General features: G+C 39.2%; 1 protein-coding gene across 9 annotated transcripts in view; it reads left to right on the forward strand.

Moving 5' to 3' along the window:
- Window positions 1–14,190, forward strand: part of LOC117419930 (inosine-5'-monophosphate dehydrogenase 1) — a 42,815-nt gene that overhangs the window by 24,882 nt on the left and 3,743 nt on the right. For all 9 annotated transcript variants that reach the window (XM_058985845.1, XM_058985846.1, XM_058985847.1 and 6 more), the window contains 9 exons: window positions 3,487–3,588; window positions 3,898–3,972; window positions 4,316–4,522; window positions 4,969–5,056; window positions 7,614–7,813; window positions 9,375–9,465; window positions 9,838–9,933; window positions 10,281–10,424; window positions 10,660–10,804. In XM_058985845.1, the coding sequence (XP_058841828.1) occupies window positions 3,487–3,588; window positions 3,898–3,972; window positions 4,316–4,522; window positions 4,969–5,056; window positions 7,614–7,813; window positions 9,375–9,465; window positions 9,838–9,933; window positions 10,281–10,424; window positions 10,660–10,804 (1,148 nt within the window). The remainder of the gene's footprint in view (window positions 1–3,486; window positions 3,589–3,897; window positions 3,973–4,315; window positions 4,523–4,968; window positions 5,057–7,613; window positions 7,814–9,374; window positions 9,466–9,837; window positions 9,934–10,280; window positions 10,425–10,659; window positions 10,805–14,190) is intronic.

The raw sequence follows: 14,190 nt of genomic DNA on the forward strand, positions 1-14,190 counted from the left end.
TTGATCACCTTGCTAGTTTGGCCAGTGTTTGGAAAAGTGTGAGGCATTTTCGAGTGATGTGCATTACCTACAGCTGTATCCCTCGATTCTGACTCGCTTGCCAAATCTGAAGCATCACTTTGTTGTTGTTGGTTTTTATGTTAATCCCACACATCACTTGCCATTTTAGACACAGACGTGGATTTCTGGCTTTGAATTAATGTGCAGCAATGTTTGCAAGAATATTCAGATAGTTTCACCGCGCTGAAGAAAATAATATTACTACCGCTGTTTTCATATTGCACGAAGCCTTCTCTCATTGCTCAACCAATGAGGCACTAAAACTAAGCAAATGGGCGGAGACTTGTGACACATGCCAAAATGATTGAAGTAAAGCTTGGCCAATCAGGTGACTTGTTCCTGTATTAGGCTGCCAAAAAAATGCTTGTTAGGGGAAGCAAATACCCTGTAGAGTACGGTGATTTTATAATCTTGTGTATCAGCAGTTTCAGCTTTTGTAATGGACAGCTGACGCTTGATGGGCCAAAAGAGAGGCTATTCGGCCCGCGGGCCGCCTGTTGAAGAACCCTGCCAGATCCTGCTTCTCTCTTTCAAACTGTCATCTCCACACACACACACACCCAAGTCCCTCCCCCTTCCTCACTCATTGGTCGTGTCAGACATGCTCCTACCCCCCTTAGTGACGCACTCACACACAGGCTGTCTTTCAGCTCTAGTCACACAAGCACCAAAACACACAGAGAACGCTAACAGAGCTGATCAAGAATAACACGGTTTACAAACACAAATTATTTACAGAGTACTCCCATCCCCTTCCCCAGTCCATAATCTGATCCATTCCCACACTGTCCCCAGCTTTTTGAAGCAAAGTTGCATTGTTTGCTGACTGACAGAGTTCCAAGCATGCTTTAGCAAGAGCACAGCATCTAACAGAGACATTTATTTACGCTGAATTTTCGTGCTGATGCGCATCGCTTTTCTCTTTCCAACCATGCTTGCTTGCTGTTGCAGACAGTGCTGTTTTTTCAAACTGCAACTGTAACTGACACTGCGTACAGGGATTAAATAGCCAAGGTACAGTAGAGGAGTAAACGCTCAGTAACGAGGTGCAAACAGCTGATTGATCGATCTGTCAAGCTTTTACTACAGTAAAGTGCTGCCTTTTGTATTGAAATCTATGTGAATGGCAAGGTAATGAGGTGAAAACAGCTGATTGGTGGATTAGTAAGAGCTATTACTACAGTATAAGAAGTGCCTTTGTTATTAAATCTTTGTGAATGGCACTTATCGAGAACCAAACAGCTGAGTTTGCCCGAAAAACACAGCGTGCTTAACACGGTATAAACGACACCCTTATTATTGAAATCAATGGGAGTGGCAAACGGCAAACACTATTTGTCCGATATATAAATGGCTGCCCGAAATAACCCATACGGTGCAAGTGGTGGATACTGTACCTGGAAAACCACTTCTCAAATAGTCATGAAACTTGGTATTAACATTATTTGGCATTAGTTCCTGAATATCAGTTTGTGGGGGTGTAGGTGTGTGTCAGTCCCTCTGTTCATCTGGAGAATCACTTATCAAATTGTGATTTAAACATTTCATTGTCAGTTCTTCTCCTGTACTAATCTGTTGTTGATATATGTCTTTATCATCGACTTTTTCATCCTACTGAGTTTTAAACTTGTAGCCGAGGCGGGGAATCTATGTTATGTTATTATATACTGAGCATGTGATGCTAAAACAAAAACTTTTAATGTAAATTTAATTTGAAATTGTGTCTCGCAGTTAGATTATGGGAGTCTATTTTTTTTTTTTGTAATTACCGGTATTTATTTGTAGTAGATTTTTTATTGTTGTAATAATCTTCCTTTTTTTGTATGTAACCAATGAAATACTTAATATCATTACTAGGGGTCTGCTTAAATTGCAGTATTTTTCGTGAGTAGGTTATGGAATAAAATTAGGATTTCACAGACCTGTTTAAGCATTAAATAAACCTAAGTAGACAATATTTCAGAGCACTATAAATGCCTAAAAATTGTGGTACTAAAACAGAGTGCTGTCATTTGTTAAAGGCAAGCATGCAACATCCCCCAGCAGTTGCTGCCGACATTCTCTGTCTGGTGTGGACTTGCCCATATATTGAGACTGCATGTTCTGTATCCACTGAATTGGTTGGAAGTGTAAGGCAAAGCCTTGCCAAGTTATACAGATGTGGAAATCGATTAGAAACAGTCCCAAAACTTGGTTACCCAACGGCATCTGGCATACTTTAATAAAGGCAATATATGCAGCACGTCCGTTGTCATGTTATTTGTCCCATCCAATAATTTATTTTATTAGTACCGAGTCAAAACAAAGAAAACTTGCCTATTCGGGTCTAAAATTCAAACCGTGTTTAAAAAGTAAGCAGCAGGTTGTTTGAAGCCAGGTGGCTGTGCTTGGTTGTTACCTGTAGTACTGATTTAACTTGGCTACAACCGACAGGAATACTTTTTGTCTGCGCTGACTTTCCAGTTTGTTTTCTGAAAGCTGTGTATTTGACGTTTTGTTCCGCAGCCTCTGTAGTAGCCTTTTGTTTTAATGTGTGATTCTGAAGCTAAATAGCGATTTTGATCGTATTTTCTCCAAAGACACATTACAAGATGTGCAAAACAGTTACCTTCATCTGTACAGTTTCTTTTGTAAAATATCTTGAGACGATCATCAGCCAAAATATACTTTTGCTTTTTTTGCTTTGTCGTCCATTTCTGGTATTTTACCTCCAATGCTGAAAACTAGATTTTAGCAACCTAAATCAAAACAATGCAGCACTGACTTTGTCCCACCCCCTACTGTACTGTCCAGGTCACAGAATAGCCAGTACAGACGCACTGATAGGCTGATTAAAACATCTTTGTCATTTGAACAGTAAACAAGAACGTTAACCGCATTGGAGTATTTTTTTATAAATGTTATTTGTGTAAGGATGCGTGTTGTTTTTGTGCCTAAGTGCAGTGCACACAGGACGGCGAAGGAATAATAAAAAAAAAAGCCTATCTACAAAAGGAAGATACGTAGTTTGCGTCGCTTGCGTTGTGCAGTAGTTCATAAACGAGGTTTCTTTTTTTTTTTCTCTCCATACTTGACCGGTATGCATTGACCCCTAAAAGAGGTGAATTTTGCAGTGACCCCTCAATTTCCCAATTTCCGCAAAATCGCGATTTAGGTAGACCCCTAATCATAACGGATATTAATGCCTTGACATGCCACCTTAATTTAGCAAAGTTTTTATTGTATGTTTATTTATTTATTATTTAAATGTTCTGAGCAAGGGGATATTTCCCCATGTCATAAATGTACTATGGAGTGGACAATTTCCCTATATTGGGGAACAGAGGTCCTTGAGTTTTGTGAAAGTGAGTCACCATATGCCATCTGTACAGTAAATATTGTGGAAGACGTCCTGCATTTTAATTGAATAATTCTCCTTCCATTTAGGATTTGACCTCTGCTCTTACCAGGAAAATCACCCTGAAAACACCTCTGATCTCCTCTCCAATGGACACTGTCACAGAGTCCAGCATGGCTATTGCTATGGCAGTAAGTGAATCACTTCATTATGAATACAGATTTAAAAGCATGCCGTTTCTTAACACACTGTTGGAATGTTCTGTCATTTGTTTAGAAATAATGTTTTTACCAGGTTTAATTCTTAGTGTGTGTATAGCAAATACTATGTCGTTGTTAACTGATTCAGCAGAAGTAAATTGAAGCAGCATCTTTCATAAATGCTGTTAAGGCAATGCATATATTTAGCAGACGTACTAATGAAGTTCAGTGTATTGTGTCTGCTGAATAATGCAATATTGCAGATTTCTTCCATGCTTTTGGTTATTTTATGTTTCTCAGCTTATGGGAGGTATTGGGATCATCCATCACAATTGCACACCAGAGTTCCAGGCCAATGAAGTTCGTAAAGTTAAGGCAAGTATCCTTTCATCATAAATTTCAGGGGAGATTTAAATGTCGGCATGTTGTTTTCTTATTGTTTCAGACATTGGAGGATCTGGTACTGTACTTGTGTGGTATTCTAATTGGAATCAATCCTACTTTTCCTTTGGCTGCTTGTTTTATTGACTGGGCATTTGTAATATGTTTTCTTGCTCTAAATACTTCATTATTTTGTCCTCTGTTGGCAGATTCTGTATATTCTGTAAGCTTGTATTTTGTATGTGAAATCACAACTATGCTGTGGGATGGTTAGACCTGTAATGTAGATATTTGTATGTAACTCATTTATTATTATTTATTAATTTATTTTTTTTAGAAATTTGAACAAGGGTTCATTACCGACCCCGTGGTGATGAGTCCTCGCCACACTGTGGGGGATGTCTTTGAAGCTAAAAACCGTCATGGATTCTCTGGAATTCCAATCACTGAGACTGGGAAAATGGGGAGCAATTTGGTGGGGATTGTTACATCCAGGGATATTGACTTTCAGACTGAGAAGGAGTATGATACACCCCTGAGTAAGGTACAGACACAACTGTTGAAGATAAGTGAGCAAAAAAATATAAACTGCCATTGAAATGGGTTAAAGAGTGTAAATAAAGAATCCAACAACATTTAATGAATATCGTGTTATTACAATAAATGGATCTGAAAACTGTGTTTATCATCAGGTAATTGCTTGCAGTAAAGATATAATATATATATATATATATATATATATATATATATATATATATATATATATATATATATATATATGAAAATTAAGAAATTGACTACATGTTCATCCAGAGTTTCACATACCTTTCTGGTTAAACAGATCAAGTTTAGAAGTAAAATCTGTATTTGCAGTTGACTGTTCTTACCAACAAATACATTTGCCCCAAAGCAAAATGTATAATAGAGACACATTCTAAAGCATTGAACCTTAAAACGGCACAAAAATGATGAGATCTCTGCCTTTTTCAGGTGATGACAAAGCGGGAAGATTTGGTAGTTGCTCCAGCGGGTGTCACTCTGAAAGAAGCAAATGACATTTTACAGCGCAGCAAGAAAGGTAAGGTCTGTGTGTGAAATTCCTAGAGCATCTAGACTGACTTTCTGCAGTTCACAGTATGGATGCATTTCCTCACCCAAAGTTAGGCACATCTTACAATGGTAAGTGGAGTTCCCTTCTTTACTGGATTCGGATCTTAATTTCAGCTTGGGTTTGAGTTACCGACTCATTCTTTCTCACTTGCTGCTTCGTGCATCTCGCTCTCGCTCTCTCTCGCTCTCTCGCTCGCTCGCTCGCTCGCTCTCTCTCTCGCTCTCTCTCTCGCTCTCTCTCTCTCTCTCGCTCTCTCTCTCTATATATATATATAATATATATATATATTCATTTTTTTATCCACACTGTTGACTGTTCTCCTTTGTAGGATTTTGCAGCAGTCAGACCTGTGACACCAGTTCCTTTTCTAGCCAGGTGATTAGCAACAAGACTTCAGGCATTAGAGGTATTTTAGTAATAGTGTAAGGCATATAATAACAACTACCAGAATATGCTGGCTTGCTGCTTTTGTTCAGCACATGAGTGAGAGCTTTTATTTTATTCTCTGTGTGTGTTTCCTTTTTATTTCATATTTATTTTTAGAGACCAACAAAGAGTTACCATCTCTGTCCATTTGAATTGGAACAACATTTGTTTTGACAGTACAGAATAGATGCATGGTATTTGAAGGGCAGGTATGGTTTGAGCTGTAAACACTTTGAGTGTTGCTTTTTGTCGTCTGTTGGTATCTCACTATATGAAGTTGAAAAAATCTTTGCAAATCTTAACCAACCAGCTTCTTTTTATGTTTGGTGGTCTGTGTGATTCATGAAACTCTTCCAGACTGTAGTTAATATGGCCAACAACTTGCTGCTTCCCCTATTGACTGACATTGACTAACATGCTTTGACCCTAATGGCGCAATGACCTAGGAAGTAAAACCATAGTAGACTAGACTACCTGAAAGCAAAGCAAGACAAGCAAACTAAGAACTTTCTTGAACCAAAAGATTAAATAATTCTCAACTATGTATCATTCATACATGTTTGTTTTTCATTCTTTTTTTGTGTTTGTTTTTAATCCCTGAAACCGTATTTATAAAAAAAAGTTTTTCGCTCAGCCTGGTTCATGGACATCTAGTGAAGACCATTAAAACGTGCTTCTGGTTACTTCCTTTTTGCATCATCAATGCGAGACTGAAGGTAAGAGTGGGATTAATTTGATTAACATGAAAGCTTCCACAGGTGTAGGTGATGAGACTAATAATTCAATTTACCTTTAGTTTCACATTGTGAGGAACTATATAGAACAATGTCTTTAGTAAAGACAATAGTGCTATGAACCAGGCTGAGCTAAAAAAAAAATCAAACATCAAAAATAAGTTTCAAGCAAGTAGTGAAAAATGGCAAAAATAGAAGAAATGGAAAGCAAATAACATGAATGGTACATAGGTGAGAACCAAGTCCCTTTCACACTGGCACTCCTACCCATGTCTGGGTTCTGGTTACCCGGGTCACAATCCTGCGTAGTGTGAAACCACGTACCTGGGTACCAGCGACCCACCTCAGGATGTGTGTCGACACGCTTTGACCCAGGTTGTGTTCTGCTTAGCCACATTTTTGTGGCTTGAGACACATCATGAGCCAGATTGCAGCAGGGATGAAGAAACGTTTGCTCTAATCAACATATAGGCTGACATTTCAATCCAGAGAAGCTTGGATGGAAGCGTCCATAACAAGCTGCTTCCAGGGCATTGATACGCGCATTGTTTACTTGCGTCTGTCACCCAGGTCAACCCTGCTTTATCAAAAGCAGTATGAAATCACATAGGCGATGCACATGACACTGGGTTCCAACCCTGGTAGAGTATGCCTCTGTGTGTGTGTGTGTGTGTGTGTGTGTGTGTGTGTGTGTGTGGTGTATCTGTTAGAGTCAATTGTCAGCTCAACATGGCTGAGAGAAATAAAAAAAAAGACTTATTGACTGTGACAAACGAGACACAGAGGAGACCTTCAGCATATACCTTCAGTTCTACAATTAACTGGAATGTATTTATTTGTTTTATGAAAACTGCGTAGACGGAAGCATCGTTTTCAGTTACTTAAATTCAGGTGTTAATAAGGTAAGAGAATAGTTATAAAGTTTGTACCAGGATCTCATCTGTCCCTAAGCGCATTTTTGTTTTATTTTTTCATACACGTTAGCATGCCAGACTTTAAATTGTTGCAGTTAAGCAAATTAAAACAGTCACCTTGTTCTTGATTTTTCTTCTATTTTGCCAAGAAAGGCTGGAGATCATGTCTGTTATTGAGCAGCTAAGAACTTTTATTTTATTAATTTGAATTGCACGTTATTACAATGCCTTAACAGCAAGTATCAACGAATAGAAACATTTTACTGAATTTTTGAACTTTAATGATTCCTAAAGTTCTGTAATATGTCAGTTGTACTGAATTGAATTCTTTGATTTTCAAAGTTTGGTATAGGGTATGTTTTAATTACAGTATTTCATTACCTTAACTGTAGGTGTTGGTCTAACTAAAAGTTCTATACGTTTTCATTTTCTTTTTCTGGTTCCATCTAGGAAAGCTGCCCATTGTGAATGACAGTGACCAACTGGTTGCAATCATTGCTCGGACAGACCTGAAGAAGAACCGGGACTACCCTCTGGCATCCAAGGACTCCCGTAAACAGCTGCTGTGTGGGGCAGCCGTAGGGACCAGGGAGGATGACAAATACAGACTGGACCTGCTGCTGCAGGCGGGAGTGGATGTGGTGGTTCTGGTGGGTACAGACAAAAAAAACCCAAAACGATACCTTACTAACTGATGCATATGGCGAATTAACAGTTTGAGTAAGGTGGTGGATTACCTGCACCGGGTAACATGTCCTGTGTGCAAATAGTTGGTACGTTATAAGCCGCTGAAGTGTAATTTTTTCCCACTGGTAGTGTTCATACTCACCCTTGAAGAACCGTGTTCTCTGGGAAGAGGGATTTTTCTGTGTGCCCACCATATTTAGTTAACTTTGATATATACATAGTTGTCTGGTAGAAGGGATTAGTGAGTATTGGTCTCGGATCTGAACTGAAAAGCTTTCCAAATAACCGGTCTCTGTTGACTGACATTTGCATGATTAGAGCCGTGTTCTCTCTGCCCAGATTTATTAGTGAACATTGGAAGCCCCCTTGTATAGCATTCTTGGAAGCCACACATGATTCACAGTAAATCATGTTTTACACGTTCCGCTAGGTATACTCTAGTCCAGGTGTCTGTTCTTCCAATACTGGATTATGGTGATGCTGTCTACACAATGGCCTCGAAAGCTTCTTTGGGGAAGCTTGGTGCTTTATACCATTCTGCTATAAGATCTATAACTGCTGCTTCTTATCGTACTCATCACTGAGATCTTTATGTTATGGTTGAATGGCCTTCATTGCACACTAGGCGATTTGGTTAATTGGCTTAGGTTAGTTTTATAGAACCCTGACTGGGAAAACCCCACTATCTGCGCAACCTATTACAGTTCTCTGCTTCAGTTTACAATTTAAGATCAGATTCATTGATTAGATTGGTTCTTCTCAGAGCGTCCACTGTTTTTGGGTGTAATTCATTTCAGTTTGCGGCTGCTTATGACGGGAATGAATTTCAAATCAAATTAAAACTACAGAGTTTTGTTTCGGAGGATGTTTTTAATCTGAATCTGAATTCACTATTGTCTGATGCATGAACTTAATGTGTTCTTTCTTTCTTTCTTTCTTTCTTTCTTTCTTTCTTTCTTTCTTTCTTTTCTATGTTGTATTTGTTTGCTGTGTGCTGCTGTGGTGTTTGCCTCTTGACCAGATTGTTGTTGTAAATCAGAATTTGTTCTCTATCTTCTTATCTGGTAAAATAAAGGTTAAATGAAAAAAATGAAATATTTGAAGGCGATGGCTACATTAGCCAAGAATATATGGTCAGTTATTTTTCCTTTTTAATGTTAAGCTTTCTTTTGATACTACCTAAAATAGATCACACCAGAAAACAAAACCTAAAATATTCAGATCTGGCTCCTGGATTATTCAGAAAAATAATGGCTAATTTTATTAAAAGCAATCTTCTCAACAGGAACGTTTTGCAGAGAGCTTATTGGCCAAATGTTTCTTCATTGCTCCCTTTTTGCTTTCCACGTGTTCATTTTAAAACAGTGAGACACTGTGAACAGATGCTGATGTGAATGTGAAGCAGCTCTGGTTAAAGCATGCATTCCTGCTGCGAGATAGAGTAGATCTACTCCTTTGGATTCAAAGTAACTGTTATGAAATACTTTGATTCACCCCCATAATTTTATGTTCTCATTTTTCCAGGACTCATCGCAGGGCAATTCAGTTTATCAGATTAACATGATACATTACATCAAACAAAAATACCCTGAACTGCAGGTTATCGGAGGGAATGGTGAGTTACTGGCAATATTTTTCAAAGCATATGCCAAGCATAAGCCTTTTCCTTTCCATATCATTGTGGTGCTTTTTATATTCAAATGTATTAACTTGTTTCCCCCCACACCCATATATACAACATTCCTACTCGCATCATTTTGTATTTATTTTAATTTGTATGCAGTAATTAAATTAATAACAGTACACCTTTGTCATGCTCACTCAACCATTTTTTTAAAATATATTTTTGAATTTATAAGTAAATAACATATGCTTGTCCACTAGGTGGTGTTTTGAGATGAATAATGAGTGTGTTGTTCCCTAGAAACAAAGAACACAAACAAACAAGATTGCCTTTAAATTCAGTTTGTATCTTCTCTACTTGCAGTGGTAACTGCAGCACAGGCTAAAAATCTAATAGATGCAGGTGTGGATGCTCTCAGAGTTGGAATGGGGTGTGGCTCCATTTGCATCACTCAGGAAGGTGGGTATATTTTGACCGTGGCACTTGAAATGTTGTTAGACTGGGAGTATGGCTCTGAAAATATGTGGTTACTTAAACAACATCCCATATAGTTTTTTAAAATGCGTAGAAGAAAAGGTTTCTGCAATGGCTGTTGTCCTGCCTGAGTGCAAAACTTCCTTTAAAAGTATACCTTTGTCTTTTCTAAAATGCCATTTTCACTTTGTCTAGTTTTTGTTTTATTGCCTGTTTTTGTAAAATACAAGGTTTAATGGCAGGCAGTATTATGAAATAACAGTAAATGTCTGAATTAAGTTCGGTTTTACATTCCAATTGTCTTGATTTCAGTATTGTTTGTTCAATTCTAGTTATGGCTTGTGGCCGACCCCAAGGTACAGCAGTGTATAAAGTAGCCGAGTACGCCCGTCGTTTTGGGGTCCCTGTGGTTGCAGACGGTGGAATTCAGACCGTGGGACATGTAGTGAAGGCTCTTGCACTTGGAGCTTCTACAGGTATCTCATGATTTTCACAGAAGATGGATTTATGTGCTTCGTTGTGTTTCACCACACTCTAACGTACGTCCATAGTTGTAACGTGTTGCTTTGTCAACAATTTCTTTTAACTAAGTACTGTGATAATCCCCAAAAAAGAAAAAGAAAAAAAAACAATGAAGGTACAGGTGCTGTCCTGGTGTCTTTTGTTGCCCTGGCTGTGCCCTGGTAATAATTGGCTCTTTTCGTTTCCTAGTGATGATGGGATCACTGCTGGCAGCTACCACAGAGGCACCGGGAGAGTACTTCTTCTCCGATGGTGTGAGACTAAAGAAATATCGTGGGATGGGTTCCCTTGATGCAATGGAGAAAAACAGCAGCAGCCAGAAACGATATTTCAGGTAAGCCAGCAATGATTGTTTTTATTTTATTTATTATATATATAATATACAGCTCTGGAAAAAATTAAGAGACCGCTGCAAAATTATCAGTTTCTCTGGTTTTACTATTTATAGGTATGTGTTTGGGTAAAATGAACATTTTTGTTTTATTCTATAAACTACTGACAACATTTCTCCCAAATTCCAAATAAAAATATTGTCATTTAGAGCATTTATTTGCAGAAAATGACAACTGGTCAAAATAACAAAAAAGATGCAATGTTGTCAGACCTCGAATAATGCAAAGAAAATAAGTTCATATTCATTTTTAAACAACACAATACTAATGTTTTAACTTAGGAAGAGTTCAGAAATCAATATTTGGTGGAATAACCCTGATTTTCAAGCACAGCTTTCATGCGTCTTGGCATGCTCTCCACCAGTCTTTCACATTGATGTTGGGTGACTTTATGCCACTCCTGGTGCAAAAATTCAAGCAGCTCGGCTTTGTTTGATGGCTTGTGACCATCCATCTTCCTCTTGATCACATTCCAGGGGTTTTCAATGGGGTTCAGGTCTGGAGATTGGGCTGGCCGTGACAGGGTCTTGATCTGGTGGTCCTCCATCCACACCTTGATTGACCTGGCTGTGTGGCATGGAGCATTGTCCTGCTGGAAAAACCAATCCTCAGAGTTGGGGAACATTGTCAGAGCAGAAGGAAGCAAGTTTTCTTCCAGGACAACCTAGTACTTGGCATGATTCAAGCCAAAGCTGCCCGATTCCAACCTTGCTGAAGCACCCCCAGATCATCACCGATCCTCCACCACATTTCACAGTGGGTGCGAGACACTGTGGCTTCTAGGCCTCTCCAGGTCTCCGTCTAACCATTAGACGACCAGGTGCTGGGCAAAGCTGAAAATTGGACTCATCTGGGGGTGCTTCAGCAAGGCTGGAATCGGGCAGATTTGTCTGTGAAGGACGCATGAATCAAGCCAAGTACAAGGCTGTCCTGGAAGAAAACTTGCTTCCTTCTGCTCTGACAATGTTCCCCAACTCTGAGGATTGGTTTTTCCAGCAGGACAATGCTCCATGCCACACAGCCAGGTCAATCAAGGTGTGGATGGAGGACCACCAGATCAAGACCCTGTCACGGCCAGCCCAATCTCCAGACCTGAACCCCATTGAAAACCCCTGGAATGTGATCAAGAGGAAGATGGATGGTCACAAGCCATCAAACAAAGCCATGCTGCTTGAATTTTTGCGCCAGGAGTGGCATAAAGTCACCCAACATCAATGTGAAAGACTGGTGGAGAGCATGCCAAGACGCATGAAAGCTGTGCTTGAAAATCAGGGTTATTCCAGGGCAGCAGTGTGGAGTAGTGGTTAGGGCTCTGGACTCTGGACTCTTGACCGGAGGGTTGTGGGTTCAATCCCCAGTAGGGGACACTGCTGTTGTACCCTTGAGCAAGGTACTTTACCTAGATTGCTCCAGTAAAAACCCAACTGTATAAATGGGTAATTGTATGTAAAATAATGTGATATCTGTATAATGTGAAATGATGTACAATGTGGTATCTTGTAACAATTGTAAGTCGCCCTGGATAAGGGCGTCTGCTAAGAAATAAATAATAATAATAATAATATTCCACCAAATATTGATTTCTGAACTCTTCCTAAGTTAAAACATTAGTATTGTGTTGTTTAAAAATGAATATGAACTTATTTTCTTTGCATTATTCGAGGTCTGACAACACTGCATCTTTTTTGTTATTTTGACCAGTTGTCATTTTCTGCAAATAAATGCTCTAAATGACAATATTTTTATTTGGAATTTGGGAGAAATGTTGTCAGTAGTTTATAGAATAAAACAAAAATGTTCATTTTACCCAAACACATACCTATAATTAGTAAAACCAGAGAAACTGATAATTTTGCAGTGGTCTCAATTTTTTCAAGAGCTGTATATATATATATATATATATATACACACATACACATACATTGCCTTGCAAAAGTATTCAGACCCCTGACCAATTCTCTCATATTACTGAATTACAAATGGTACATTGAAATTTCGTTCTGTTTGATATTTTATTTTAAAACACTGAAACTCAAAATCAATTATTGTAAGATGACATTGGTTTTATGTTGGGAAATATTTAAGAAAAATAAATAAAAAACTGAAATATCTTGCTTGCATAAGTATTCAACCCCTGTGCCGTGGAAGCTCCCAGTTTACACCGATGATAGAAATTGCCCTAACGAGGACCCAATTACCTTACCATTGCCCTCCACCTGTGAACCATTAAAGTTGCTGTCACATTTTCTAGATAAAAACCCCACTGTTGAAGGATCATTGGTCAGGCTGTGAATCTGAAGGAAAATGAAAACCAAAGAGCATTCTACAGAAGTTAGAGATAAAGTAATACAAATGCATAGATTGGGGAAAGGGTACAAAATAATATCCAAGTGTTTGGATATCCCAGTGAGCACAGTTGGATCAATAATCAGGAAGTGGAAGCTGCATCACACCACCCAGGCACTGCCAAGAAAAGGCCGTCCTTCAAAACTCGGCGCTCAAACAAGGAGACTTGTGAGAGAAGCCACAGAGAGGCCAACAATCACTTTGAAGGAGCTACAAAGTTCAGTGGCTAGGAGTGGAGTAATGGTGCACCAGTCAACCATATCAAAAGCTCTGCATAACACTGGCCTGTATGGGAGGGTGGCAAGAAAGAAGCCGTTACTCAAAAAGTACCATCTGAAAGCATGTCTGGAGTTTGCCAGAAAGCATGAGAGTGACCCAGCTGCGATGTGGGAAAAGGTTTTGTGGTCGGATGAGACCAAGATAGAGCTTTTTGGCCAAAACTCAAAGCGCTATGTGTGGCGCAAACCTAACGCTGCCCATGCCTCAAGACACACCATCCCTACAGTGAAGTATGGTGGTGGCAGCATCATGCTGTGGGGATGCTTCTCATCAGCAGGGACTGGGCATCTTGTTAAAATTGAAGGAAGAATGGATGGAGCAAAATACAGGGAAATACTGCAAGAGAGCCTGCTTCAGTCCGCTAAAAAACTGAAGCTTGGGAGGAAATTCACCTTTCAGCAGGACAATGATCCCAAGCACAAGGCCAAAGCAACATTGGAGTGGCGCAAGAACAAAAAGGTGAATGTCCTAATGTCCTACAGTGGCCCAGTCAAAGTCCTGATCTCAATCCCATTGAGAATCTGTGGCACTATTTGAAAATTGCGGTCCACAAGCGTCGTCCAACCAACCTGAACAACCTGGAGCAAATCTGCCAAGAAGAATGGCCAAAATCACTCCGACACTGTGTGCAAAGCTGGTACATGCTTACCCCAAAAGACTTAAAGCTGTTATTGCAGCGAAAGGTGGCTCTACCAAATATTAA

The sequence above is a fragment of the Acipenser ruthenus genome, chromosome 14 (assembly GCF_902713425.1).
Source record: "Acipenser ruthenus chromosome 14, fAciRut3.2 maternal haplotype, whole genome shotgun sequence".
In the NCBI taxonomy this organism is placed as follows: domain Eukaryota; kingdom Metazoa; phylum Chordata; class Actinopteri; order Acipenseriformes; family Acipenseridae; genus Acipenser; species Acipenser ruthenus.